This window comes from Purpureocillium lilacinum (genome assembly GCF_023168085.1).
Source record: "Purpureocillium lilacinum CBS 284.36 DNA, scaffold_4, whole genome shotgun sequence".
Classification (NCBI taxonomy): domain Eukaryota; kingdom Fungi; phylum Ascomycota; class Sordariomycetes; order Hypocreales; family Ophiocordycipitaceae; genus Purpureocillium; species Purpureocillium lilacinum.
The window spans coordinates 2,054,612-2,081,927 of NW_027072114.1; the positions used below are offsets into that span (position 1 = coordinate 2,054,612).

The 27,316-nt window shown below is 60.6% G+C and overlaps 9 protein-coding genes across 9 annotated transcripts; 3 read left to right on the forward strand and 6 right to left on the reverse strand.

Annotated features, from left to right (window-relative positions):
* Window positions 1-1,089: 1,089 nt before the first annotated feature.
* PLICBS_005794 (uncharacterized protein) lies at window positions 1,090-2,593 on the forward strand (the record flags this gene model as incomplete). The annotated part of the gene is made up of 2 exons (XM_018319506.2): window positions 1,090-1,389; window positions 1,490-2,593. The coding sequence occupies 2 exons, from the start codon at window positions 1,090-1,092 to the stop codon at window positions 2,591-2,593; spliced, it is 1,404 nt and encodes a 467-aa protein (XP_018181980.2).
* Window positions 2,594-2,871: 278 nt separating this feature from the next.
* PLICBS_005795 (uncharacterized protein) lies at window positions 2,872-5,012 on the reverse strand (the record flags this gene model as incomplete). Its single annotated transcript, XM_018319507.2, has 5 exons — window positions 2,872-3,230; window positions 3,281-4,078; window positions 4,127-4,315; window positions 4,365-4,905; window positions 4,959-5,012. 5 exons carry the CDS (start codon window positions 5,010-5,012, stop codon window positions 2,872-2,874), a joined length of 1,941 nt encoding a protein of 646 aa, XP_018181981.2.
* Window positions 5,013-6,021: 1,009 nt separating this feature from the next.
* PLICBS_005796 (U4/U6-U5 snRNP complex subunit lsm3) lies at window positions 6,022-6,326 on the reverse strand (the record flags this gene model as incomplete). The annotated part of the gene is made up of 2 exons (XM_018319508.2): window positions 6,022-6,144; window positions 6,201-6,326. The coding sequence occupies 2 exons, from the start codon at window positions 6,324-6,326 to the stop codon at window positions 6,022-6,024; spliced, it is 249 nt and encodes an 82-aa protein (XP_018181982.2).
* A 289-nt stretch (window positions 6,327-6,615) lies between these two features.
* On the forward strand, window positions 6,616-8,907 carry PLICBS_005797 (uncharacterized protein; the record flags this gene model as incomplete). The annotated part of the gene is made up of 1 exon (XM_018319509.2): window positions 6,616-8,907. One exon carries the CDS (start codon window positions 6,616-6,618, stop codon window positions 8,905-8,907), a length of 2,292 nt encoding a protein of 763 aa, XP_018181983.2.
* Window positions 8,908-9,380: 473 nt separating this feature from the next.
* On the reverse strand, window positions 9,381-11,463 carry PLICBS_005798 (uncharacterized protein; the record flags this gene model as incomplete). The annotated part of the gene is made up of 2 exons (XM_018319510.2): window positions 9,381-10,802; window positions 10,855-11,463. The coding sequence occupies 2 exons, from the start codon at window positions 11,461-11,463 to the stop codon at window positions 9,381-9,383; spliced, it is 2,031 nt and encodes a 676-aa protein (XP_018181984.2).
* Window positions 11,464-14,539: 3,076 nt separating this feature from the next.
* Window positions 14,540-17,313, reverse strand: PLICBS_005799 (uncharacterized protein; the record flags this gene model as incomplete). Its single annotated transcript, XM_018319512.2, has 2 exons — window positions 14,540-17,083; window positions 17,134-17,313. The coding sequence occupies 2 exons, from the start codon at window positions 17,311-17,313 to the stop codon at window positions 14,540-14,542; spliced, it is 2,724 nt and encodes a 907-aa protein (XP_018181986.2).
* A 1,785-nt stretch (window positions 17,314-19,098) lies between these two features.
* Window positions 19,099-21,519, forward strand: PLICBS_005800 (uncharacterized protein; the record flags this gene model as incomplete). Its single annotated transcript, XM_018319514.2, has 1 exon — window positions 19,099-21,519. The coding sequence occupies one exon, from the start codon at window positions 19,099-19,101 to the stop codon at window positions 21,517-21,519; it is 2,421 nt and encodes an 806-aa protein (XP_018181988.2).
* A 305-nt stretch (window positions 21,520-21,824) lies between these two features.
* PLICBS_005801 (serine arginine-rich splicing factor) lies at window positions 21,825-22,847 on the reverse strand (the record flags this gene model as incomplete). Its single annotated transcript, XM_018319515.2, has 1 exon — window positions 21,825-22,847. The coding sequence occupies one exon, from the start codon at window positions 22,845-22,847 to the stop codon at window positions 21,825-21,827; it is 1,023 nt and encodes a 340-aa protein (XP_018181989.2).
* Window positions 22,848-25,349: 2,502 nt separating this feature from the next.
* PLICBS_005802 (uncharacterized protein) lies at window positions 25,350-26,287 on the reverse strand (the record flags this gene model as incomplete). The annotated part of the gene is made up of 2 exons (XM_018319517.2): window positions 25,350-25,716; window positions 25,899-26,287. The coding sequence occupies 2 exons, from the start codon at window positions 26,285-26,287 to the stop codon at window positions 25,350-25,352; spliced, it is 756 nt and encodes a 251-aa protein (XP_018181991.1).
* Window positions 26,288-27,316: the final 1,029 nt, after the last annotated feature.

The window sequence follows — 27,316 nt, forward strand, 5'->3', positions numbered from 1 at the left end:
GTACAAATGATGAATAATTGGCGGAAGCTTATGCGAGGGTACGGTCGTGGCCTGGGTATGTCTCCGGAGCCCGGACTTAAGGCCCCAGCAGCCTGATGCACCATTGCTAGCAATCGATTCTATTCTGATTTCCTTCCATGGCATCGCAGAGCAAAAGGTTCAACTTGTACTATCCGAGACACGGAGGAAACCCGAAGTCAATGCAGCCAAGCCCCCGATCGCCACGCGGAGCCGGTTCTGTTGTGAGTGAACCCAGCCCGGGCCGGTGCCCGTGCCCGGAGATTGCGGAGTTGGGGCGCGGGGCCACCGGGATCGAATCCCGGCTCCCGTTGTGTGGTGGGGGGTTTCCACACGGGCCGTATAAGTCGACTACAGGCACGGCTTCGCTTACTCTGCTATACCCTCACTCATTCACTCACTCATTCTCTCACATTGAGCGTGCGTGTCCTCCTCCCAACGGCGAATCTTACGCAGAAGTAAAGAAAGAAAACGTCACTTGGGAGGCGATACCATGCCTCGACCGGCCGCGTCCTTGGCGGAGGGAGGGTCCGGGTCCGTATCGGGGACGGTGACGACGGCGGTGATGGCGGCGAAGGAGGACGGAGGCATCAAGCCGCGGGCGGCCCGCCAGCGCAGGGCGCACCGCAAGTCCCGCCTCGGGTGCGCAAACTGCAAGCTCCGGGGCGTCAAGGCAGGTCGTCCCCCTTCCCACGCTTCGCCTACCCTCCAGTTCTCGCGGGAATATATTCTGACGACGACGCCGGCTACGATGCGGCTTTGCAGTGCGACGAGTCGAAGCCGCGCTGCGTGAGGTGCGTGTCCTCGGGCTTCGCGTGCGTTTACGCTTCGCCACCATCCTCCCGCGCGTCGCAAAGACGAGGAGCAACAGCAACAGCGCCACCGGGGCCGGCATCGGGCTCATCCCTGTCCCCGCCGTCGCGGCATTCATCACCCTCCTCCTCCTCCTCGTCCGCGGCGGCAGCAAACAATCGTACCGGTGTGCTGCGTCTCGAGCTCGAGCTCAACCTCGATCTTGACCTGGATCTTAACCTGAACCTGACCCTTGGCGGCGGTAGGAAAGCCAGGCAGATGGTCTGGGCGCCACTCGAGCCGCAGCGCCGCGTGCCCGTCGTCTTGCCTCTTGCGGTCGTCTCCTCCGCCCCTCGTTGCAAAACATCTGCGTTGGATGATGGCGGTGGCGGCAGCTACGAGCTGCGGCCGCGGGACCTCGCCGCGCTGCAGCGCTTCATCGACCGCACGGCCTGGACGTTTGGCGACACGAGCTACGGGGGTGAACGCGACGAGGAGATGGCGATGGTGCCCTTTGGCGGCGGCGGCGGGCGGCGGCGGAACTGGTACTCGGAGGCGGCGCTCGGGCTGGGCAACTCGGTACGTGTGTTCCCTCCTCCCACGTACACACATGTCATGGGTTTCCCCCGTCTACTCCAACGCAACGCGCCGGCTAACAACAACAACAACAACAACGCAGAACCCCTTCCTGCTGCACATCTTCATCGCCGTCGCCCTCCTGCACGACATGCACCTCGCCGGCGTGCCCGCCAGCTCCAACTCCTCCACGGGCGACGCCGCCAAGGCCGTCCAGCAGCGCGCCCGCCTCGCCTTCCACTGGTACCACGGCACGGCGCTGTTCCAGCGGCAGCTCGCGTCCGTGACGGCCGTCATGTCTGCGTGCAACTACGACGGCAGCAAGGCGCCCTCCTCGTCGGCGCGCGATGCCCTGTGGGTAGCCGCCGCGCTGCTCGGCGCCGCGGCGTATGCGGACGTCGGCAGCGGCGGCGAGATCCCCGACTCAACAGACGAGCGTCCCGGGGCCAGGGACAGTAGGATGACAAGAAGGACAAAGACGCAAGGGAAGCCGCAGCGGCAGCGGCAGCGGCACCTCGTGTGGCCGCTCCGCCCCGGCAGCCACCCCTCGGACCTCGACTGGCTCAAGCTCGGCCACGGCAAGACGGCCGTCTGGCACGTCGCCGACCCGTCACGCCCGGAGAGCGTCTTCCACCGCCTCGGCGAGTCGCTCGCCCGGGATCCTCCCCCGGATGGCCATCTGCCCGTCGACTGGGACGCGCTGCCGCCGCTGTTTGCCCGCGTGTTCAGTTCCGCAACGGCCCCATCATCATCACCATCAGCCTGCTCCGGCTCGCCGACTTCCTTCTCCTCCTCATCGTCCTTCGCCGTCTTCGACAGCAGCAGCAGCGACAGCGACAGCAGCGACACCACCAGCCCCTACCACGTCCCCCTCTCCATCCTCGCGCAGCTCTTCCCCCAGCGCGCCTCGGACCGCAACGTCTCCCGCTTCCTCACCTTCGTCGCGCAGCTGCCCGCGCCCTTCCGCCGGCTGCTCGAGCGCCGGGACCCGCGCGCCCTGCTGCTGCTCGCCTACTGGCACGCCAAGGTCGCGCGCCGGCCCTCGTGGTGGGTGCGCCGCCGCTCCGTCGTCGAGGGGCTCGCCATTTGCGACTACCTCTCCGGCCCTCGCTGCCGCGACGCCGCGGGCCCGGATGTCGTCGCGCTGCTCGAGTGGCCGCGCCGCGAGCTGCTCGAGGTGCAGGCCCGGGACACGACGTGCTGGTGATGGCAAGTGATAAGGCAACCTCTGTCCAAGTACAATTCATTCGTAAATATCAATCAAATATGGGGCTGCCCCTCAGGGGTCGCCCAAATGTCCCGTATCTGCGTGTAGTAACAAACGCTCCAATGCATATAAAGGAGAACAGAGCTCCATCAAACAAGACAACCTCATCTTGCGGGTCGCCAAAGACGCCTTGCGATGCAAATCGCCTTCCTTGGTATCGTGACTCTCACGCAACACCCACTTTCTCAAATCAAAACGCCAGAGGTACGTCAACTATGCTATGAGCCGGCCTCAGCTTCTGTATCAGCCAGGGGCTGGCTGCCCCCTTTGCCACCACCTTCCGCAGCGCCATTAGCAGCGCCGTTGGCAGCTCTCTCCATCAGCGGGTGCTTGGGATCGTATCCCACGGCCTTAACGATGCCGAGCCCCTTGGTTCGCCCTTCTCTGAACAGTAGCCGGTCACCGGGAGCAAGGTACTCGGGTCGTTGCACGAAGCGGAACGCGACGGTGGCACGGTCGCCAGTGCGGATGAGCTCCCGGTCAATGTCAATGATAGCGCACGTCTGCGATACGGGGCCGACGTGGAGCATCGCCTGGTACTTGTTCTTGATGGTTGTCGCGTGGGAGAGTATGAGCACTGCAGCCATGTCAGTTCATAATACGCGCATCAGACAAGAGCGTACTGACCTTCGGCGATAAACTCCCTGTGCACCTTGGGTGCCGGCTGACCCTCGATCTTGGGCAGCACAACCATGCCCTTCCGGACGTCTTTGCGCTTCACTTTCTTCAGCGCGAACGAGGCAGACTGTCCGGCGGACGCTGCAGGCACGCGTATTCTCTTGCGCTCAATAGAGCGAATGGCGGTGGGAATGAACTGGCCCAGCGAGTCGGGCCCGATGAGAATGTTATCCCCCTCATGTGCGACACCCGACTTGACGATTCCCGAGACCACGGTGCCGGTAAAGGGCACCGAGAATGTGTCGTTGATGTGAAACTCGAATGGCGCGTCCGAGTTGTAGCGCCCGTGGTGCGGGAGGATGTTCAGGAACGTCCGCACCAAGTCGAGGTTCTCGCCGGTGACATTGGACACCTGGAACACGGGGCATATCCTGTGGCTGACAAACTGCGTGGCCGTGTTGATGCACTCCTCCCGGTTCTTGATAAAGGTCGGCACCTTGCGAGCTCCAGGGCTCCGCATGATCTTGGTGATTTGCGTTATCGTCTCCTCCAGGATGTTGGGCGGGCATATGTCAATCTTGGTCACGACCACCATGACGGGCACGTTGAGCGCGAGCGCGATACCCAGGTGCTCCTTGCTCATACCCACCAGCCCGTTGTTCGCGGCAACCATGAGCAAGCAGTAGTTGGGGCTGCTAGACAAGAGGCCGAAGACGGTCGTGCGCAGGTACTTTTCATGGCCTGCCAAGTCGGTAAAGGTGATGACCTTGGCGCTGCGCTTCCCGATGTCTTCCCACGAGAGTTTTCCTGGACGTCCTTAGCAGGGCCGACGTTGAGACGAAACGGTCAACTTACGGCCGGGGGTGTCAGACGTAATGACCCGCCCCACGCTGTCAAAACCCATGATTTCCATCCCGACGGAGCTGGTTCGTCCAGTCTCGATCTCATGCTTGTGCCTAAACAAGTTGACTCGAGCCTTGCCTCTTCCATCGTCCAAGTCTCCCTTGACGAGAACACCCAACATGGAGCTCTTTCCGGCGTCCACTTTGCCATTGTCAGCACGTGGTTGTGAAGTGAGGGCGAGGAAGTTTACCGTTTCCGACAACCGCTATTCTGGTCTCAATCACATCTTCCACCGTTGCGGGCACTCTCCGTATGAGAATCTTTCCGCTACACGCCGTGTCTTTGCTCGTCTTAGTGGCTGTGCTTGCTGCCTCGACCTCGCCACCAACGTTCTTGGTCAGGAGGAGCTCGCAATCGGCCCGGGCTCCTTTCGCGGCGGCCACCAATCTTGCGTATGCGGTGTTCCACTCGTCCAGAGAGAGCTGCATGCAGTCTCCGTTGTTCTCGTACCCGATTTCGAACACAGTCTCACCCATGCCCTCGTCTATCCTCTCCGCCACCAGGTCCTGCAACTTCTTGAGGGCGCCATCGTCGCTCGCCAGTAGCAGGTTCTTAAGCGGTATCCTCGGCGCGGTGTCGGCGAGGTCTAGGTTGTCAAAGAGCTCGTCCAGCTCCTCGTGGTGTTCTCCGGCGTCGGCGCTCGTCGTCGCATCCGCGCCGGCGGTTCGTCTTGAAGTCGGGAAGCGGAGATTCTGCTGCTGCTCGACGTACTCGGCAAAGTCGCTAAGTGCCTATGCGATTGTGAGATGCTTGATTGATAAGAGGTCTCCTTCGCGCATCATACCGATTCGCCCTTGCGCTTCTCGTGCGGCTGGGCTTTTATTGTCTTGGTAGACATTGTGGTGGAGCGGCAACACGGACAGTTGCATTACCTGGATATTCGAGGGATCATTGGGCGTCGGCTGAAGCGAGGCCGGACGGGATGGTGGATGTATATATATATACGCGCTCAAAGGCGAGGGTCGAAGAATCGCTGCGCTGCAGCTTGGCCGACTGACTCCCAGGGCTCTTGTCGCTTTGGTCGGGATGAACAAGAGTCATAGATCAGTCGCGCCCGAATGACCGCGGGGCGACAGGCGGTCACTGTTACTCACCCCCCGGCGAGTCTTATCGATAGGGCGGGAGCGAGCATGGATTGCATGTCACTCGACGGGTCAACGGTGGCCTGTGCGTCCAGCGGGCAGCGGCTCTGGGTACGGCCCTCGGCTATGTGCATACATGCGCCAATAGGGGCGATGCCACTAGCCAGAGCTCGCCGTTATCCAAATCACAATATCAACGTTCAACGCATGGCGCCAGGGACAACAGTGACGGTAATTGCTATTCATGCATATGCTTGTGCTCCGCCCGCCTGCTGCAGCGATATGTGCGATGACTGCTCTCAGCAACGCCAAGCTTCCTTAGACCCAACGTACGCCTGCTCATGTGGAGGCTGCGCATCTACCACCAGGCCTTGATTGCATGCTCCAACACGTATCCGCATTGCGCAGCAAGACATCGCCGTTGGCGTACAGACCCACCGGGAGCTGCCAAAGGCGTCGCCCTGTCCACCGTGTCAGTCAGCCGCCGCGTGGTATCCCCGTGACGGCTTGACGAGCTCCGACTCAGCTACACCCCGCGTCTAGATAGCATCGAAGCAGCACAGCGCTCATCTCATGTCCCGAAAACATCCTCAGAACGGCACCTGCGGGGAGATGAGGACGACACTATCTCCTGTGCCAATATGTCAGCGGTCCAGGCCCCTTGTCGGCAAGGAGATGCTTGCGTGAGAATCCGTTACTCACCTCTTACAAACAGCATCTCTGATTTTCGGCTTATCGTCTGCAGCGTCTGTCAGATATGCATGGTTAGGCTGTAGTTGTCGCCAATGAGCTCCTCACCTTGACATCCTCGTCCTCGTCATCATCTTCCACGGCGTAGATGGTCTCCTCCACCTCGCCGAGCACCAGGTTGCAATGGCTGTCGTACGCCTGCAGAAGCTTCAGTAAAATGGCTTGGTCTCCATTTGCTTGAATGGGCCACGTACGTGAAGCTTGCCCTTGAGCTCTCTGTCGCCCCGGAGCTTGACAAAAACCACCTCGTTGAGCAGCAACCGGACGAGGTCGAGGGGCTCGGCGACGTGGCCGGGTTCTTCAGCACCGGCATCGGCCATGATGATCCCTCGCGTCGTATGCTTGATCTGTCGTGATCGACCGCGAGAGCGTGCTGCTTGCGGGAGGTGCGAGCGAGGTGAGTGGGTGCGTGTGGTTGGCGCGTTAGCTCACCGATGAGTCGGACCAGGGCGGTTGTTGTCTCGCAAAACGCAAACTGGGTCCCAGCTGGGAAATCTTCGGCGACAAGCCCACCCAGAATTATGCATCACGCGGGGCGGCAGGCACCAAGCCCGGGATGCGCGTAGCCGATATGCTCCCCCGAACTACCCCAACTTTTTGGCGCCGTCAATGGGTCTCGCCGCTCCGCTGTGGCTCCAGACTCCCGACGGATTTCAGATTAGCGGCCGATGCCCCATTGTCAAGCTCAAGCTCGCGGGTCCCCCCTCTCGCGTCCCTGAATCCCCTCGACACGAGTGCGACCCGTCGTGTGAATCGCATCGCGGGACCATGACGCTGAGGCGACAGCTGTGGCAGAAGCCGCCGCGCCTCTGCACGCTCTCTGCCCTCGGCGCACCTCGCCAGGACGCCCCGTTTCGGCGCAATGCCGCCTCCAGCTCAGCAGCGACCCCTGGTCGGAGAAGACTGGCATCACAGGCCGCCTCGCAAGCAGCCGTCCAGCATCCCCAGTTCGCAGAGTTTCTCCCGCCGCGCGACCGCACGGAGCTGGACGATGTCTTGAGCGCCGTTCAAACCAAAGATACCAGCCAGATCCTCGAAGCCTTCTTGGCCTGGGCCGATGTCCTTGCTGACACGTCGTCGCCTCTAAATGACGCTGCTGTGAGGCAAGCGCAGGATCTTCCAGGGCCGACCTTCTCGGAGATACTGCGCAGCCTCGACCCGGTGGCATCGCAGGCTCACGATGTCGCCCACGGGCTCAACGTAACGCAGGGTCAGACTCAGTTCACCGACGTCGGCGACTTGGTGGATGAGTTTGGCGTGCGCACGCGACACCGCAGACTCCTCCCAGCACTGCAGGTGCTTATGGCTCTACGGGCAGCCTCGCGAAACGGCCTCACCCCGTCCGACTACGAAGTGTGCCTCCGCTGCGCCGGCGCCGCCGTCGACTACCAGGCCGCCAAGGCCATCTGGACGTCCATGGCCGGCCACGGCGCGCAGGAGTCGCGCACCTCCAAGACCTGGAACGAGTTCGTCAAGGCGCGCTTCATCACCGAGGCCCTGTACTACCAGTTCGACCGCTCCCGCGTCGCCAACCTCGCGCGCGACATGTACAGCAACCGCACCCCGCTGCCCATGGCGACGCTCAAGCGCATGGACGGCATGCGCCTCAGCATCAACGCGCTCAAGCGCGAGCCCTGGAACCGGAGGCCCGACGAGCCCGACGAGGACCTCCGGCGACTCTTCCGCCGCCGCGCCGACTTCCGCGGCTACAAGGGACACTGGATCCGCGCCCTGTACTACGGCCACGAGATGGACGAGGCGCTCCTGTGCACCTCCATGATTGCCTTTGCGCGGTCCAGCTCCCTGCACTCCATCAAGACCATGATCTTCAAAAACTACTACGGCATCGACATTGAAGAGGCCGCCGACCAGCCCGCGCGCGTTCACGTCTCAGGCGGAGTCGACCTACCACCAGACTCCCCCATCAGGCCCACCGCGCGCCTCCTGGACGCCATCGTCGAGGCCTTTGGCTCCATGTCGCATATCCCCCTCGGCATGAAGCTCGTCGACTTCGTCTCCCGCCGGTACGACGTGCCCATTCCCGCCGAGACGTGGTCCAACATCCTCAGCTGGACGTATCTCTGTGCCTCCAAGCCTTTCAAGCCCATGCGACGCCTCCATGGCGACTGGCAAGCGACCGCCACCACGGCCGCCGACGTGCGGCAGGTCTGGGACGTGATGACGTCGGAGCCGTACAACGTCCAGCCCTCGTTTGACGACTTCGACGTCTACATCAAGACGCTCATCACGCAGCGGTCTTTCGGCCGCGCGCTCGACATCATCCGGCAACAGATCCAGCCATACTACAACTCCCTCGTCGAGGAATACGAAAAGGCCCTGCTCGACGAGATTCTCCAAAACGACATTCCCCTCCCGCTACCCTCCTCCTCCTCGGCCAGCACATCTTCCTCGCCGCTGACCTCCCCCGCCCACCGCCGCCGCCTCCAAGCCCAACTCCGCAAGGACGACGCCCACCACCGCATCTCCACCTGGTTCGACCGCCTCCTCAAGACCGCCTCCTCCAACCGCGGCCACCGCGCCGGCCCCGTCGCCCGCGTCCTCATCCCCGACCTCCTCGCCGAGTTCCCCGACTTCTTCCACCACCAGCTCCGCTACCGCACCGACCAGGGCCTCGTCCAGCTCGCCCGCCCCGAGGCCACCCGCCGATTCGAGTGGTCCCGCGGCTGGCGCACCACCCTACCCCAGAAGAAGGCGGGCATTCACGTCCGCGATGTCGAGGGCGCCGATCAGCCCGACTTCCCCTGGCCGCAGGTGCCCACCATGAGGGTCCTTGAGTGGCGGCGCAGGCCAAAGACCAGGCTGGGCAAGCTGGGCAGGGCGCCAGCCGACGAGGACAAGAGGGAGTGGTGGGATAGGCTAGAGGAAGAGCTGATGCGGTAGAGTAGAGTGCAATCTCTACGCATATACTTAGTATAAATGTCAGATACTGGCAAGATTACATCTTTGCACGTCACCCTTTCATTCTGTTCCCTTCAGGGTCGTGTCCACTGAATGTACGTCTCATGCTTTATTGCCACTCGCCGCAGGGTATCTAGCCACTGTCCAATGCATACACTAACCTACAACAGCGGTCCACGTCCCATCTATCCAGGCTCACTTTTCGTCTCATCAAGTCGTATCAGCGTGTACATGAAGTAAGGCCTCCTCAGGGTGCTGTAGTCCCCGGTATCGTGCCACCTGGCCTCCCCGGCCTTGCCCCAAAGAAAAGAAGGATAGATACAAATTGAAGTCATCCGCAGTATATCGCAGTAAAAATGGTCCAAATGCAAGTGGCCTATGCGCAGCGTCGTGTATCAGAGAGCCAGGGTATGTTGTTCGAAATGACGCGATATTTGTCACAATCTCATGTGCCGTTACATGCCCACGGCTGCCTCAGCGAGGACGCCCAGGAGACTGGCAGCGGCACCGCCAATACCCACGGCACCGAGTGTTTCACCCCAGGCTTTCTTCTTCATTGTCCGGTCCTCCTTTCGGTCGCCTCGTCGCTCACGGTCGCCCCGATGGTAGGGGCGGTGGTGGTCACCGTCATAGCCGCGATGTCTGTCGCTGTATCGATCTCGGTCACCGTCACGTCGATGACCGTCGCGACCGCGGCCCGATCCCTCTTTGTCGCGTGGATCGCGATATCTCCTTGAGCCTCCGTCTCGTCGCCGATCGCGCTCATCTTTGAGAGAGCCGCTTCTTGAGTCCACTTCGTGGGGTTCCGGGTCGAAGCGGACATGATTCTCGTTCTTGTTCTTCAGTATCGGCTTGGGCATAACAGTGCTAGATGGAGACGCCTTGTCCTTTGTCGGTGGGTTGACAATGTAGGGGTAACTCTTGGTGCCCTTGTCAGACGTCTTGTCGTCATCATAGTCGGTCGTATCGCTCTCATCCCACAAGACGCTATCGTCATCATCATCGTCCCGACTGCTTTTCGAATCCGCCCTGGGTCGCGCATACTTGCCATCTCGTCTAGGCGGCGCGTACTTGCCGGACCTCGCTGCACGGCAGTCGGCGCTCTGCTGGGCAAATGCGGCAATCTGTTCGCGGCTGAGTCGTCCTAGGATAGCAACATACTCCGGGCGAGCCTCATACCTCACGCCGGCTCGCTCGAGCACCTCGGGACTGACCAAGGATCGCTTAATCTTGGTCCATGGCGCGTCCAGCGGGATTTCTTGACCGTAACGGTCAGGGGCTAAGCGGGGCGGCATGGATCTTGGACTGGAACCATACGTTGGTGGCGGCTGACCGGCAAGCCCATATGGTGGTAAGGGATGGACGTAGTTTGGCGATGACCCCAGCTGCGAGCTAGGAGAGCCAGAGAGCTCTGCAGGACCCGGTGGCGGCAATGTGCCAGCGATTCCGGACGTGAGGTACTTTTGACTACTCCTCGGCGAGGCTCCATAGCCGTTTGGACTGGGCGGATGCAGAGTCAGGCCAGCCATGCCCGAGTGGATGCTATCCATGGCCATCAAATCTTTAGTAGAAATCAAGGCCATAGACTCCCCTGAGTCGCTTCCCGCATCGTCGGACGAGAACGAATAATGTTCGGTGTGAGGAGGTGGTGGGATTGGTGCGTCGCCGGGCATGCGCCGTTCGTCCTTCATGCTCACGAAGCACTTTTCATTGTCCATACTGGGATGAGCCACCTCCTTTTGGGGAATCTTTGGTGGTACAGGCGGTGGCACAAGCGCGCGGCTATGCTGTTCAAGCATCCCGCGGACGGTAGGCGGGGCGCCACCGTTGAGACTTGACATGGTCTCCAGTTCGCGTATGTAGGCCCGCAGAATCTCCTGAACATGTGCGTCAGCCAAGCGTTTTTGTCTCTCGCGGGTCACGACGAACCTTGTGTTGGCGGAGGACATCGGGCGAAAAGCCTTCTTTTTCGAGCTCCGACTTGAACTCTTGCCACAGCCGATCCTCGTCATCGGCCATGCCGGTGCTGTCGCGGCGGCTAAACAGCTTGGTTGCAATCTTGTCGACTTTGTCCTTGATACCCTCTAGGCTGGCGTCACTCCTTTGCATGGTATTGCAAGGAGGCTTGTTTGCCGGGTTGTGCAACTGCACGGTGTCGAGGAACATGTCGACGGTGGTCCTTTCATTGACGAGTCGTGATCGGACGGTGGCCAACCGGTCCGCCATGCCATCTACCTCCCGACCGCCGTTGGCGTCATATTTGTCAAGAACGGTTTCGAGCTGCTTGAGAGCGAAATCGCTGTCTTGGACAATAGGCTGTATTTGGCGGGTATACACCGAGGAGTCTGTGCCTCTGTTGAGAAGGGAGTCAGGATCAGCGGCCTCGACGCGCAGATGGCGCAGGGCCAGGTGCAAGTGGCGCACGGCAGTAGAAACGTCGCTCAGAGACGGATTCGGGTACTGTTTGGCTCGGATGAAAAGGGTCCTGGCGAAGGCATCGACTGCGTCGATGTGCTCGAGAGTGCTGCCACCGCTCATGACTGGCCAAAGTGCACGGGGGATCGTGGTTCCCCCTTGGCGCAGGTATGCCGATGTGATGCTGGAGACGATGTGTCGATCTTGTCCCAGGCGTTGACGTGTCGAAGATTCGAGTCCTCTTGCAAGTGTTGCTCTCGTAAGCGCGGAAAGTTACAGGCGATGGAACCAAGTCCCGTTCCCGCTGTCGAGTCACGTAATGCGGCGGGTCTTGTGATGCCTAATCGTGGTGCGAGCTGGGTGTAAGTGTACGTGTACTCGTGGGTACGCCGCTGGAGTCGCACTCGTGTTAGTGCGAAAGAGTGGCGAGTCGCGACGAGCAGCGTCACCCCACGACGGCAGTCTCGGGGAAAGATTTCGATGGATGTGAGGACACGAGATGAAGAGGGAGAGGAGGAATGAAAGAGGGTCAGTCAGCCGTGAAAAGTAAAAGAAGGGTAACGTTGGGTACTAGAGGTGGTGTTGTGGGCGCTGGGCTGCCGAGAGGGTGGGCGGGCAAGCGCGAGCGTGACTCTTGCCGAAGATCAAGGCAAGGCAAGGCAAGACACGACAAGACAGGGCGGGCTGCACCTGCCACAGCCCACGGCCTGGATGGGGGAAAGAACAAGCAACACTGCCAAACTGCGCTTGCGCTGCCCGGTATTACGAACGTGGAAGTACGTACTGTGCTGTACCAATTCCAAGTACCTGCCTACCTGGCCTGGGTTGGGAAGGCGCGGTTCGGTCGCCGACGTGCCTGCCCAAGCCTGCCCTGCCCTTGGCACAAAACGTTGCAAGCGCTGGCTCAACTGTCGCTTCCTCTCCCCAGCCTGGGAGGGAGCGCAGCTTGATCCTCCGTCCGCCGTCCACCACCACACCATCCTCCATCCTCCAGCGCAAGCCACGCCACAACAAGCACAAGCACAAGCACAAGCGCAAAGGACGACGTCGAGGCGATGATGCATGCAGGGCGGCCGAACGAACCCCTCCGCTGGGCGCCCCGCCACCCTGGCCTGGGCTGGCGCCTCCCGCCCCTGCTCCTCGCCCTCCATTCCCTCCAGTTCCCTCCCTGACCTTGCTCCCCCTCCCCGACCTTGCTCCCCCTCCCCAGCAGCGCGCCGGGCCTGTCCCGCCAGAGCGTCCACAGGAGTCTCGCGCCTCTGCCTCCACACGCTTGGCTCCCAGGCGCCAGGCTCCCAGGCAAGGATCCCGGACGCTTCGGTCACGGCCGCTAACGACGGGGCCCGCTGTCCTCTTCAAAGGGCCTGTGACGTCGGTCATAACATCATCATTGGCCCCTCCATCAGCAGGGCTGTCCAACCACCGATGCCTGCCGCACGTGTTGCCCGGATGCTCTGCTCGCGCTCGTTTCTTCCCCATCCCATCCCGGCGCGGCGCGGCGACCATGTCCCAACCAGGCCTGACGGAGGTGTTGCTGCGCCCAGGCCAGACTGACTGATCATTGATGAACATGAGCCCCAGCTTCAGCCGGCTTGTCATCCCAGTCCGACTCACGTCACCATTACGCCGTCAGTCCCAGTTTCACGAGCCGCCTCGGGTGTCGGGTGCTACGCGACGGCTGGGCCTCGTCTGCGTCCCGTTCGGCCTGGACCAGCTCTGCTGAGAATTTTCTGCTCGTTTGCTTTTGCCATCGCACTCGTATCTGGGCCGGGTACGAGCGAGGAGGGTCGCGACTCGCCATGCCGGAGAGTGGAGGCTATCGATGCTGGGGCTGTGCCAGCGCACAGCAAACTCGGGGGTGCTCACCTGCACCGACGAGTGGCACACACGCGCACCCACTGGGGGCCACTTTTGGCGGCCGCTGCGTCGGACGGGCCCGTCGCGTGAGGCTGTGACCCACGCCTGGAACCCGTGCGCAACGCTTCAGTCAATGGGCCAGGCTGTTGCTCATGCAGCGCATTGCATTAGCACCCGCCACCAAGCTGACGGCAACTTACCCAGGCGCTGTGCCAGCCTCCGTCTCGAGTCTGCCGACGAGAAAGCCAAGCTGCCATGTCGAATCATTCCTGGCGCCGTCCACACATGCACATATCCAGCCCGGCAGCGCATCGTGGCTTCGTCCCCACCATCTGGCCAACTCCACCCCCAAAGGCCGCAGAGCCTCATCGATGCCTCACAGGTGCAGGCCGCAGTGGACCGCGCATTTAGGCAACAAGCATTGCTGCCCCCCTGTCCGTGTTCCTGCCCGACATCAGGGCGTTCCATCTTGTCGCGCTTCGAAACGGCCCTGAGCGAGGCCGCAGCCAAAGCCGCCTCGTACGGCTCCCCACGAGTCAGACTTTAGCGCACCGGGTCCAATCCCTATGTGCGTTCCCGCGGCGTTCCTGGAGCGCGTTCCCTGAAGTCTTGCACATCTCTAGCACAACTGCACAGTAGTGCAGTTTCCGACAAGTTTCGCCCGGCAGGTGGTCCCGCCTCATGAACTGGTGGGCGATAAGAGACATGGCGCGTGCAAACCACATGGCCGATGTCATGCTTGAGATCAATGTTACAGTGCTTGGAGGCAACAAGGCTATCGAAAGCCTCTCACCTCTCCAATGTTGCACCGCGGGCGAAGGTAGCTGCCGGTTGCCGGCGATCAAAATACAGCCAAACGCTTGGACCTGGCACTGGTGATGTCGTCTCACCACGCCATGACGACATGCGCTCAAGAAGTAACAGGGCAATTTCCCAGAGCCAACTTCCTCCTCCTCAGGAGACGAGCATGCCAGCTGCTCTGCAATGTGTTGCACTAGAACTCAATGTATTTGCAATGGTTCCAAACTACCTGCGCATGTGCACCATAACGCCTGGGTGGCTCTCCGGCCTCCATGAATGCAACCGCTATGCAACAGCCTCAACGCGCGGTACCTGCCCCCCTCCCCGTAAGACGCCTCAATCTCCATCCGCCTTTGCGTCATGGCGACCACATCTTTGGACACCGAGCCTATCGGTAGAGCACCTTGTCTCCTCAACCTGCCTTGACAGCCCTCGACTTTTCCCCCCATAGTCAGCCGCAATCGGCTTCTCGGTGCCCTCCCTCCCTCCTGACACAGTCCCGCAAGCTCGGTTGCCTAACCAGCACATCCGATCGTGCGGCTCAAAATGCAAGCTTCTCCAACGAGTAAGCCTCCACCTTTTGACTGATGAGGTGGCCGGTTTCTCGCATGCTTCGGTAGACGACCTCGCCTCCCGAGACCACCTTCTCCTTGGTAGGCAGCTGCTTTGTCTTCAAGCCCAGTGGCAGTAGCCGGGACTCCCTTGAGTCCAGCTGCATCTGGATAGGCTTGTTGGTGTTCCACGTCTGCCGTGCTGCCCAATTCTTCTCTGCTGTCAGACCAAACCGGACCGCCTCGCCAACCAGGCCGTTGAGCGTGACGGCCTCCTCGATGCCCTCCAGGGCCGCCGTCACCTCGAGCTTGAGCGCCGTCAAGAAGTCGCCGGCTTCTGCCTTGTCCGCCCACGACATGGCGTCGTTGAACAGCCAGCCACCAGCCCCGACCGCATCCAAGCACCGCCCGAGCAGGTCGGCAATAAGCGTGATGACTCCATCGGGTGGTGGGTCGTTGCCTTCTGACTCAAAGCTGGTCGGGTCGACATACAGGGTCGTCCAAGCTCCGCGCACCAGCTCGACTCTTAGCAGGTAGATGAGTGCCAGTATCTCCTCGGTCTGTACTGTCGCTCGGAGAGCCTTGACCGTAGATACGGCAGGGAGCCGCCAAAGCTTGGTAAAGGCTAGGGTCAAGCCACGTGAGCGGCTGCTCGATTCGTCTCCCAGGTAGTGCTCCGTGACAGCGATCTCCCGTTCCAGGTCGTCGAGGTCCATCTCATACTTGTCGTTACTGTCATGCGCTTCTGAAGTCAACAGCTTCATGCTGTTGAGTTTCTTCGTGTCCGGAATCAGGTCCATGCTCAACATGAGCGTTCTGATGGCCAAGAGCAACTCCACCTCGCCAAGCTTCGTGGCCTGCAGATAGTTGAGAAGCAGGGTCATTGAAGGGTCTGCCTCGGCCAGGCATTGGATCAAGTCGCCAGCAAGTGCTTTGTCGTCTTCTTCTGCATTCAAGTCATCTCGGAAAGCGAGCTTGATATTGGACATGGTGAGGCTGCCAGTGACGACCAAATACGTCGTCACATTGCTATCCGGAAGGATGAGGCGTAGACGAGGTTGCTCTTCCTCAGTCGCGGCCGGCTCCACTGAGAATACCTGGCTCAGGGCGTAAATAACCCACCGGCGGTCGACAGCGGGATATGACTTCTCGGACAGCCAATCCCATTCAGGGAGTTCTTGTGAATCGCTCGAGACCTGGCCATTTGTGGTGTCCCCATTCGAAATGGGCGTGTCCTTTCGCAGCTCCATGCCAAACTTTTCACGCAACAGATCCTCCCACTTGGCAAACTCGTTGCTCCCGAGGAGCTGGTCGGCAGTCTGGATGTCTCGGTTGTAGGTTGCCAGATAAGATTCCGTCATGGTGCCAGGGACGTGGCGAGAAAACTCCATAGAGGAGACTTCGTGCTTCTGTTTCTTTGCTCGAACCTCAGTCGCAGCACCGCGGCCGATCGAATCAATCAGGAGACCATCCTTGCGCCTCTTGCCGTGGCTCTTTGGCGGCTCAACCTGCACACAGACGAGGACATTATCCACCAATGCCACAACAAGGTCTTGACTGCGCAAGTAGGTGATGAGCTGGCAGGACCGCGGCCCCTGGCTTTCAGGTGGCAGTTCGGACAAGTCCAGGGCGCTCTTCGCGTGTATGGAGCGATATTGGTAGTTGTACATGCCGATCGACGTAGGCGAGGTCGACAAGATAAACGGTCGCGAAAGTCGAATGAAGGACTTGGCGCCCTCCAGCTGGACTGTCGACTTTTGCTTGGGAACAGCGCCCGACAGATCGTAAATGCTGGCATTTCCAGCGACAAGTTCCAGGAAGAGGCCCGATTGAATGTCAATCTGGCAGGTCGGCGCCTCGCCGGTATTTCCATGCGGCGCCCCGATTGGGCTGACATCGAGAGGTATCAACTTCTGCAATCCAGAAGACGAGGAGCCCGCAGGCATCGCCGCGAGCACAACGAGATGGCGGCTTGCTTGCCCTTGACTGACGCTCTTGGAGACCATGGCAACCAGAGACGGGTCCGAGTCGAGTGCCCGTGGAAGTGCACTAAAGACTTCGGATCGGCCCTTGAACATGCCTTCTCTGAATTCAGACATGCTCCCGGACGACACATGTTGAACCTCGAAGTCATCTATGGTTCCCGCAACCACATCCTGGACAGTCGAGAGCGAGGAGGAAGACCACTGCACGGCCAAGGTCTCGCCAGAAAGATAGACAAAGTCCCCATTTTCGCAAACTGCCACTATGTCTCCAATGGCAGACGTTTGCGATGTGGAGGAAGAGCCAGTGATGTACCTAACCGGCGAGGTTTGCAGCGGCTGGGAGAGACTGGACGAGGTCGTCTTGCCGTCGGGGTGAACGACATCTTTGAAAAGAGTGATCTTGTTGGAAGAGGCGTCCTTTGTCGCCACAAAAGTGTAGCGCATCACGTCGTTGCTCTTCGATTGTCGGATCCTGACCGAGTATGGGGAGCAGGTGAAGGACTCCTGGGGTGGGATGGGATACGAGGTGATGAGCCGCGATGCCGGGACCTGGACGTATGTTAGCGATGAAGGCTTGAGCGCAGCGCCTGGTTCCATACATCATATATGCTGGCCGTCTCGCCGTCGACACCAACAGCCAATTCGGTTCGCTTCCTCCTCTTCTGGCCGTCTCGCTGGCCATACACTTCGCGCGCAACGATCCTGCCGTCGGTATGGTCGAGCGGCCGAGGCAATGTCGCCAGGACGTACGGCCGATGTATTCTGTACTCGGACGCCATTATGGTGGCTGCGAGGCAATGATCCGAGACAAGAATGGTCCCGCGAAAGGTAGAGTCGCAGGCCAGAATTCCGCCGTGATGTTGAACTGCGGCGCAACTTGAAGCTCTGGGCGCCTGCCAAAAAAAAATTATTGGAAAGCGGGCCGACGCAAAAATCCGTGGTGGGGCGTCTTGGTCCCTGTGGGCGGACGGCAGGTGCGACTGGGACTGGATGCGCAAGTGGGGCAGGAAACACACGGGCAGGCGCCAGCCGGACCAACTGAAGCGGGCGGGTGGGCTTTCAACGGCAAGAGCGATTGCTGGACCTGACGTATCGCGGCTAGCAGCCACCGCCTGGCAGAAAGGCGCGTCTTTACGCGTGACGCCTCCAGTCCCAGCGGGAAGCAGCCCGTCGGACTCGTGACGCGATCCTCCTCGCCACGGTTACACACATCGACCGCAACACCAACCCCAGCATCGGCTATCCCTGGACGCCGCCGGCTTGTTGCTGCTACAAACCTCACAACTCTCTCCTTCAATGTTTAATTGATTACTGTTGTTCCTCAGCATAGAAGAACATGTCACGCCCGTAACTCACCCGCCTACGCCCTTGTCGCGCCCCCCCCCCCCGTCCTCGCGCGATTCTTGCCCGCCCGCACACCTGGTTCCGGAGAAGCTCATATGTCAATGGGCCCGGTATTGGTCGCCACGATGGTACAGGGAGGCGTCGGGGAGCGACCACCTGAAAAAGTTCACCCTTTCTTTACCAAAGCCACCGGAGGCGACCCATCATTAGCTCCATGCGCAGAGAGCCTAACGCCCAGCTCTCACGCGAACGCAGACGAGACCAAGGTCGACGATACCCCTATAGAAGACGGCCGTCGGCCAAAGCGACGAAAAACCGAGACTTCTTCCGGCCAAGCTGACGCTGAACCAAAACCACCCAACCGAAGAAGGCGAAATGGAGCTGCCGGCGCGACCTCAATGGACGGTGGTATAGTTGGACATTTGACCAGGCTGCAGCCGGACACGGCTACGGCTCCGTCGGTGCCACCAGAGCCTGCGTCGCACGTTCCGACGCCGCCTCCAAGCGACACCTTGAACAAGCAACTCAGCCAGGGTTCAGACACACAACCCCGGGCTTCGACCCCAGCCGTTGCCGCCGTCCAAGCTCCTGCCAAAAAAGTCCTCAAGTTCAATCCCAAGACAGGTACTCTTGGGTCGCCACCAAAGCCGAAGCCGAACAAAAGCCCATCCTTGATCGTGCGAATGCCATATGGACGAGATGAGAGAAGCCGCAAGGATATTGGTGATAGGATCACCCAGATCTTGGACGGGAAGTTGCAAATTCCGACTACCCCGACAAAACGGCGCGCAAAGAGAGGGACAGGAGCTATCGAGGCTCCGCCTTCGCAGCAACCGTCTGCTCAAAAGTCAACTCACCCTTTCTTCCGTGGCAAGGCCCAGAAAGGGACGTGTCAAAACGAAGGAACCGAAGTTACCAAGAAATCACCTGCGAGGAAGAACTCTGTCTTCATGTCGACGCCTGTCTCCCCAAGAAAGCCTAGGAACCCATTTACTTCAAGCAAACCTACCAATGTTCCCCAATTCGGTATCAGGTCAATGGGGACGAAGATTCCGGGCGCTATGCATCCCTTATGGCCGCCTGCTGGCATGAGCCATGTACGAGGACTTGACACTAGCGACAATACTATAGCGGTGACCCAGCACGAAGAGGGAGGTTCAAGAAAATCGAAGGGACATGTTACGGCCGTCACGACACCTGAGTCGGTCCTGGCTCATTTAATGGCGCGAATAGACCTTGACTCCGTTCGGCGGGACCTCCCTGCGGACGAGGACAGCTTTACGCCTGCCCCTGCCGAATTGCGGCTCCCCGAGCGGCGCTTCGAGAGTGGGCGCAAGCTTCAGGCCAGAGTTCGGAAACAATTGGCAAGGTCAACGTTGGCGGCTTTGGCCGATGCTGATGGACCGGACCGCGATGAGCTGGCCAACGACCAGCCAGTCATTCTTCATCCCGCCATTCGTCGTCATTACCACTCTTTAAAAACCCATCTTTCAGCTTTCGACAAGTCGACTTGCGAGAGCCTTGCTTGGACCCAAAAGTACGCGCCGGCAGCCGCAGAGGAGGTTCTCCAAAGTGGCAAAGAGACGGGCCTTTTGAAGCAATGGCTGGTGGCTATGAAGGTTCAAGCCGTCGAAACTGGTGGAGATGCAAATGGAGACAAGTCCAAGAGCAAGACCGACACGGCGCCAAAGAAGAAGAGGCGCAAGAATAAGCTGGACGACTTTGTGGTGGACAGCGGCGATGAAGAGAGCGATTTGGACGAACTCACGGAATGCGATGAGGATGAAAACTTTGTCGCTCCGACTTTACAGAAACGATCCGTCGTTCGCTCGGGCGATGTGTCAACCAAGGACCCAGGCAAGCTCAAGAACGCCATCGTCATCAGCGGTCCCCATGGCTGCGGTAAGACTGCCGCTGTCTACGCCGTGGCAAAGGAGCTAGATTTCGAGATATTCGAGATCAACTCAAGCAGCCGGAGAAGTGGCAAGGACATCTTGGAAAGGGTGGGTGACATGACGCGCAACCACCTTGTCCAGCAGCACAAGGCCCAACCTGCCATGTCTGGCGAGGCGAGCGAGGGCCTCAACGACAAGCAAGAGTCAGGCAAGCAGGGCATGATGACGTCCTTTTTCAAGCCAAAGCCCGCCACGACAGGCAAGCAACAAGTCAAGAAGCAGTCGAAAGACAAGGTCGAACAGTCGAGCAAGCCGGCTGCGCCAAAGGCTCAAAAGCAGTCTCTCATTCTGCTCGAGGAAGCGGACGTGTTGTACGAGGAAGACAAGCAGTTTTGGACGACGCTTTTGACTTTGATGAGCCAGTCAAAGCGCCCATTCATCATAACGTGTAACGACGAGAGCTTGATACCGCTACAAAGCCTCAACCTCCACGGTATCTTCCGGTTCTCCGCCCCGCCCACCGGCGCCGCGGTGGACGTCTGTCTCCTAATCGCCGCCAACGAGGGTCATTGTCTTGCGAGATCAGCTGTCGAGTCCTTGTATCAGTCGCGCGGCGAGGACCTCAGGGCTACAATCACAGAGCTGAACTACTGGTGCCAACTCGGGGTTGGGGATCGAAAGGGAGGCTTCGATTGGTTCTACCCACGATGGCCCAGGGGTTCGGACCTGGACGAAAGGGGCGAGGTGGTCCGGGTCGTCAGTGAAGGCACATATTTGCACGGCATGGGTTGGATTGTCCGCGACATGGTTGCCGCAACACCTCAGAAACTGCTGGCAGAAGAAGAGATTCTCCGCCAGTCATGGGACTCGTGGCAGCTGGAGATGGGCGACTGGTTCGCCTCGCTGAACATGGACAGCCCTGCGAGAGAGCTCTCGCAGTCAAACGAGAGGTCGCGGCAGCGCCTGGCAGCCCTGACGGCATACGACGATTTATGTGCCGCACTGAGCGACGCCGACACTTGCTCCGCAGGAGCCTTCGGCACGGTGTTGCAGGAGCACATAGATCCAACGCTGCCAGAGCTTACCAACGCCGTCAAGGACGACTTCATCATCGGCCGCTCCTTGCTAGAGGCCGATCCTGCGGCGCCTTCGGCCTGTCCTCGCACCGACATATCACTCGCCCTGCAGTCTCTCGCACGCCAGACACTGCACAGCTTCGTGAAAGGCTCATGTGACGCCTCTGGGCTAAGGCCGGTGGACGAGGGTGCTGCAGTCTCGATACTCGACGCCTCATTTTCTTCCCGTCGGCGCGCGCTAACTAGGATGGACATGGCGCACGCATTCGATCCCATTGCTGTGTCGCCGAAAGCGCAACCCACAGCTCATCTGGATCCATCCGTCTTTGACCGCACCATGCAGCTCATCACACTCGATGTTGCCCCTTGGGTTCGGGGTATCGTCGCGTTTGATCACCAGCTGATGCAGGAGCGCCTCAAGCTCAGCAGCCTGCTCAGTGAAGGCGGGAAAAGGAAGCGGATGCGCACCACACGCAGCGCGTACTCGGCGCTCGAGGGAGGCGAGAGGCGGCTGACGCGAAAGGAGAAGTACTTTGGGGGTAGCCTGACAACGGGGCTGGTGATGCGGACGGGAGCGGCCTCATTCCAGGATGCCTTGCCCGTGCGGGTGAGGGAGAGCGACGTGGACGAGACGGTCACGAGCAGCCCGGTATCTGCCGGGTCGCCATGACGGGTGCACACGGGCTTATACACACCAGAGTAGCAGTAGACTACAGTTGCTATCTGCTGCTCAGCCCAAGGAGCTGTTTACGAACGGAACGGATGTTATATAGAGCACAGATATGAAGAGCTACAGGCGATGCTGCATATCATGTACAAGTCGAGGCTTGGGGTGTATGCATGACTGCTCTAAAACTACTGGGTACTTTGTGCACAAAGACATGTTCCATCTTACAAAAATCAACAGCGCCGGACGTGATAGCCGTCACAGTCATAACTCATAATCGTCGTCGAAGCCAACGCGGGCCTCGTGCTTCACCACGGCGTCCTCTCCACCACGTAGACCGGCTCGTCCGGGTGTGCTATGGACCCGTCCCGCCGGTAATACCTCTCCTGGGCGTATCCCGCCGAGGAACTGGACCCGGCAGGAGGCGGCGGAGGGATGACGACGCCAGGAGGAGGAGGCGACGGAGGGGGATAGGGCCCGTCGGAGGAGTAGCCGGCCTGGACGCGGCGCCTCATGCGTTCGTCGTTGCGGGCTTCGCGCGCGCGCTGCAGCGGCTCGTCCTCGCGTCGCCAGCGCTCCTCGCTGGGGGTTCGGGGGCGGAAGATGGGGCGGGTGGTGCTGCGCGTGCGGCGGACGTCGTCTCCGCCTCCGGGTCCGGGGCCGGGGTCGGGAGCGAGACGTCCATCGCGAGGGCCCCTCGCGTGTGCCTGGGCTTCCTCGTCGGCGTCGTCATAGTAGTAGACCCCCCCGCCGCGGCTGCGCACCCTCCTTGGCCGATACTCGTCCCCGCGATCATACCCATACCCGTAGCCGTCCCTGCTCCGGCCACGGCTCCGCCGTCGATCGCGCTCGTCCTCGTCAGTCCCCGGCCCTGCGAACCTCCTCCCCTCCCCGGACCTCGGCCGCCGCCGCTGCACAATCTTCTCCTTGACCTCAGCCTCCCACTCCTCCTTGCCGCCGTAGAGGATGCCCTTGGGCCAAAACTTGTGCGCCACGACAGCGGCCACGCCGATCCCGAGCAGTAGCCCCGCGGAGCCCTTGATGAGGCCCTCCTTCTTCTCCTTGTGCCGCTGCTGCTTCCTCGCCCTCCGCTTCTGGCTGTTATCGCCGCTACTGCTGCTGGATGAGCGAGCTCGGGACCGGGACCGGGCGAAGCGCGATGACGTCGATGGAGAGCGCGAGAGGGAGGGCACGCGTCGCCGGTGGCGGGACTGCGAGCGGGACCGCGACGGGGGCGGCGGCGAGGGGGACGCGGACGGGGAGGGTGAGGAGGTTGGCGATGGGCGGCGGCGTCGTCGGGGGTGGCGCGATTGGGACCGTGAGCGGTCCATGGCTGCTGGGCTATGCGGGCCCGCGGCGATTGCTCGACTGCTCGAAAGCAAAGACTAAAGTAGAGTTGCCTTTCAGGTCTGGTTCCCCAAGACTTTGCGTGGTTCGTGCCCGTGCGTGCTGCTATTATCGGGCTTGTAAGTGAGGTTGGGCAAGTTGGGTTGAGAGACCGTGTTGTTGGTTGTCGTCGTGCTTGGCTGCCCACAACCCCCAGCTGTTGAGACCAGACAAGTTCAATGGCTGCGCGACTCAAAGGCCCGTTCAAGCAGCAGCTATAATAGAGCCAAATAGTCGACGCTGAATCCACCTCTTCCTGTCCTGATCTCGTCCTGGCGCAACGGCGAGCACCTTACCTTAGCCGGGCAGAGAGGCCCCCGTCTGGCGTCTGTTCGCCGGCGTTGTATATTTAGCAGTGCGTACACGCCCTGTTCAGGCGCAGCAGCAAGTCCCCGTGCATGCGCAGCGCGCGTCCGTCCTCGGTGGCCCGTTTCCGTGCACCGAGCCTGATTACCTCCGTGCCTTGTTTTGTTTGTCTGGGCGAGCGCGTCTTTGACAGAAGCGGCAGCGCGCGGGCTGGCTGGGAGCAAATGGCGAGGGGTATTAGATGGGCGGCAGGGCCACGGGGGGGCGATGGGACGAGACAATTTGACAAGAGTCCGCCTGGGGGCCAGAGAGGGGATTGAGTGACTGATGAGGCACACGCTGACCGAATGGTTCCCAAAGAGGAGCCCGGAGGAGGAGGGTCGGGACTCGGGAGGAGGAGCAGGGCAACTGGCAGGCTGGATGGATGGATGGGATGGATCGCGGGATCCCTGCTGGCTCTTGCGGCGGGGGGGCCGCGAGTCGGATAAGTCGGCGGGCATCGCGGCCTGGATGGAGCATTGACAGGGCCAACTAACCAACTACGTGATGAATAACTGCACATCATCAACGTATGACGATGACGCCGATGGGGTATCACAGTACGTTCGTAGTGCATACAGTCCAGTCCAGTCCAGTCCAGTCCATCACAGGGCACGGCAGGCTAGATGTTACGTACGAAGCAAATCCGATGTCAAGTCAATATACGAACGAGTCTGCCTCGCCGCCCACGTCGGTGCTGATACCGCCCGCCCTATCCCCTCACCCCCGTCCCGCCACCAGCACCATCACCACGCCGCTGGAGACATTGGCGACATCGGGGGCAACTCCTCATGGTCAATGGGGAGAACAAGCTCATTCACCCACACAGCCTTTCCGATTGCTGAAGCCAAGGCGGGCGCTGCCAGTTCGCCGCCTCCCATCTCCTCCCGCGGCCGTCTTGTTAGGCTCTCTGTATGGCTCGCGGGTCGGGGTTCCTCTGTCCCGCGCACCTGCATCCCTGCTGAGTGTTCAAGTGTAAGCCGCATGACCGCCGGGCGCAAAAAGGCGGCTCTGCTCCGGCGGCGCTGCGCCCCGTCCTCGCCTCCCACGAGCAGCAGCAGCAGCAGCAGCCATCATCTCATATCTGTTTCCGCTGCAGGCAGGCAAGTGTGTCTCGCCGAGTGAGGCGGTCGATGCGGCTCCCGCGCTGCGGCTACATGGAAGACCCTGCTTCGCTGCCGCTGCAGTCTCTCTGTCTCCCGCTCAGCCGGCCGAGGTAGCCCGTCCGTTGGACGCGGCTGCACCGCATCTGACAGAAATGTAGCAAGTAAATCGTGCTCACGAGTCACATGCACGATAAGTGGTCTCTTCACTCTCCCAACCTCTCATCGTCAGCCTCGCGGAGGCCACCTCCCGGAGCCCGATCCCTGGTCCCTGGTAGGCGGTGCGCGGCCCTGGTTGGGCGCGAAGCAGAAGGCGTCGTCGTCGTCCATATCGCGCGCACCCCAAGCTGGGTTGCCTCGCTGTACGAGCCGACCTGTCTCTTTCTTCATGTGAGAACCTCTACCAAAGTAGACAAAAAGCAAGACTGCCGCATATTCCAGAGCGGAAAAGTAGAATCATGGGTACATCTGCCGTGGACGACGTACTCTTGCTGGAGTCAACGTCTCCCATGCCTACAATCATGATGCCCGAAGCCACCTTGAGCATTATCTCTGTATGGCTTTCTGCGTAAATACTCTGCAGTCACATGTTACTGGTGGTGCGTGAATGGGTAGCACCGGCGTGATTCATCTTGTCTATTGCATGCGCTATCAAATGTTCATGTCTCGTTCGTCGTAGCGAGTGCAGGAAAGTGACCTGGTTGCAAGGCATACTGTTGAAGAAGCCCATGTCGGGAGGTCATCTCGCCGCCATGCATTCGTACATGGTACTGTACTGCCCAGATTGTTAACGTTGAAGGGGCCTATATGATTCACGTCAAAGCGGGCGTATCGACCAGTCCACGCCTTATGAAGGTAAAGATAATGATGAATGACATGATAGTGATCCCGCCTTCCACCCAAAGGACAGATGGGCATCACATTACATGGCCAAGCAGGCTTAGGAGATCAGGAGCTCGTCCTAAGACGTACAAGACGTCCCAACCGTGCTATGAGGCCTCAGTCAACAAGACGAATCAACCCCACGCCGTCATAAAGCGGCATGAGGAAGTTCTCCAGCCTCTCGCTCCCCGCCACAAGGTCGTTGAACTCACGCAGGTACTCAATGTCGCGGTCCGACTCGTACTCGCTGCGCGTCCGCGCCTTCTGGTCCCCCGCCGCCCACGGGTTGTCGTCGCTGTCGTCGGCCACGAGCCCCCGGCGGAGCACGTTGTCCGCCACGATGAGCCCGCCCGGGCGCAGCAGCCGCGGCCGTCCTCCCGACTGCGACCCGGCGAGTATGTCCCGCAGGTAGGACGGGTAGCCCGACTTTTGGGCGTCGATGAAGATGAGGTCGTAGGGCTCTTCGGGCTGCAGCTTCGCGAGGCTTGTGTATATGAAGAGGGACTCTGCGTCAGTGACTTTTGTCTCTTGTTCCCGTGGCGAGGCCAGCAGCTCGGGCAGGGACAGGGACGAGTCTGGGGGGAGGGAGTAGGTAGGTGTGAGAGTGAGTGAGCAAGTGAGTGAGAGGCAGTGAGGGTGAAAATGAGGACAAAGGTCTGAGTTTACGTTTCGAGAGCATCCCCCTCAATGACCTCAACATTCTCCACGCCATGCCGCTCAAACGCCCTCCTCGACATGTCGACGTACTCGCGCGACGACTCCAGGCCCGTCACCGTGCCCCCGGGCCCGACGGCGTGCGCCCACACGAGCGCCGAGTAGCCGACGTAGACGCCAACCTCGAGCACGCGCCTGGCGCCCAGGGCGCGCGCGAGGAAGACGTGGCACTGGCCCTGGAAGTCGGAGATCATGTAGCCCGCGCGCGGGTGGTTCTCGTTGACCCAGGCGTGGTAGTCGACGATGTGGGCGGGCAGCGCCGTCGAGTGCCGCCGCGCGTAGTCGGTCACGCGCTCGGCGACCTTGTGGTTGGGGTACAGCGTGGACATGTCCGTCTTCATGATTGCGGTGAGGGCGGTGGTGATGATTTCGAAATCGATGTTGATTCGGGTTGCTGGTGTGCGTTTTCCGTTTGCGAGTGAGGGTAGTATGGGTCCGTGCCGAATATCTTGCAAGACGATAGTCACTCACGAGGCTACCAGGTCATCGTCTGGAGGGGATCACGTCGCCATCATATACCTACGTTGCGATTGAGCCCGTCGGGCCGAGGCGCGACGTTCGTTGAGTCACTCATCACTCGCTCACACACATCCCGACAGATGTTCGGCCCTCCCTCTGCCGAACACGGAGGGCGTCGACAACGTCAAGTAGCCGACTGGCCAAGCAAGATGCAGCCGAGTAGCCGCTCTCCTGTCCCTTCATCATCACAGCGTTTTAAAGAACGACTTGATGCGGCGCGCGTCGGGGCTCGGGCCAAACATCCCACACCATGACCCGGCACCGTCCGGACGTCGTTCCGGGTGACCTACCCGGGACTCACGACGACAGCCGGCCACGACAACGGAGCATCGCCAGAAAGCCCACGCCGTGCTGACCCCCTCGACGTTGCCAGACTGCCTCTCCGACCAGCGCTTGCTCGTCTGTCCGTCACTGATCCTCCTTGACGCTCTCGGGCAAATGATCAGGGCGCAGCGCACAAGGGATGACCGGGATGGACCACAGCCGAGGACCGCGTATCCAGGATGGCCGTACGGGCGGCGCGGCCGCGACGTTCGTCGTCAGAGTGCCACAGACAGACGCTAGTACCGTCACCTGTGGTTTCCTCGCAGGGCCCCCCGAGGTCAAGCGCCCTCCGTTGTGGAGTTGCGGCAGGAGTTGTCGGATGAATAGAGAGCCCCAGCCCATCATCGGTCGGTCATGTCCCCGGGCATGCAGCAGCGGCCGCTGAGTCGCCGACGACGAAAGGGAAGGATCAGTCTCATCAAGCCAAAGAAGCCTGTCGGCGGCGTCAGCAGCTAATGATCTGACCATGTCCGGCGGTCAGCTGGGGCGGTGGCATGGTCCCAGCCCCAGGGCGCTACTCGTGCCAG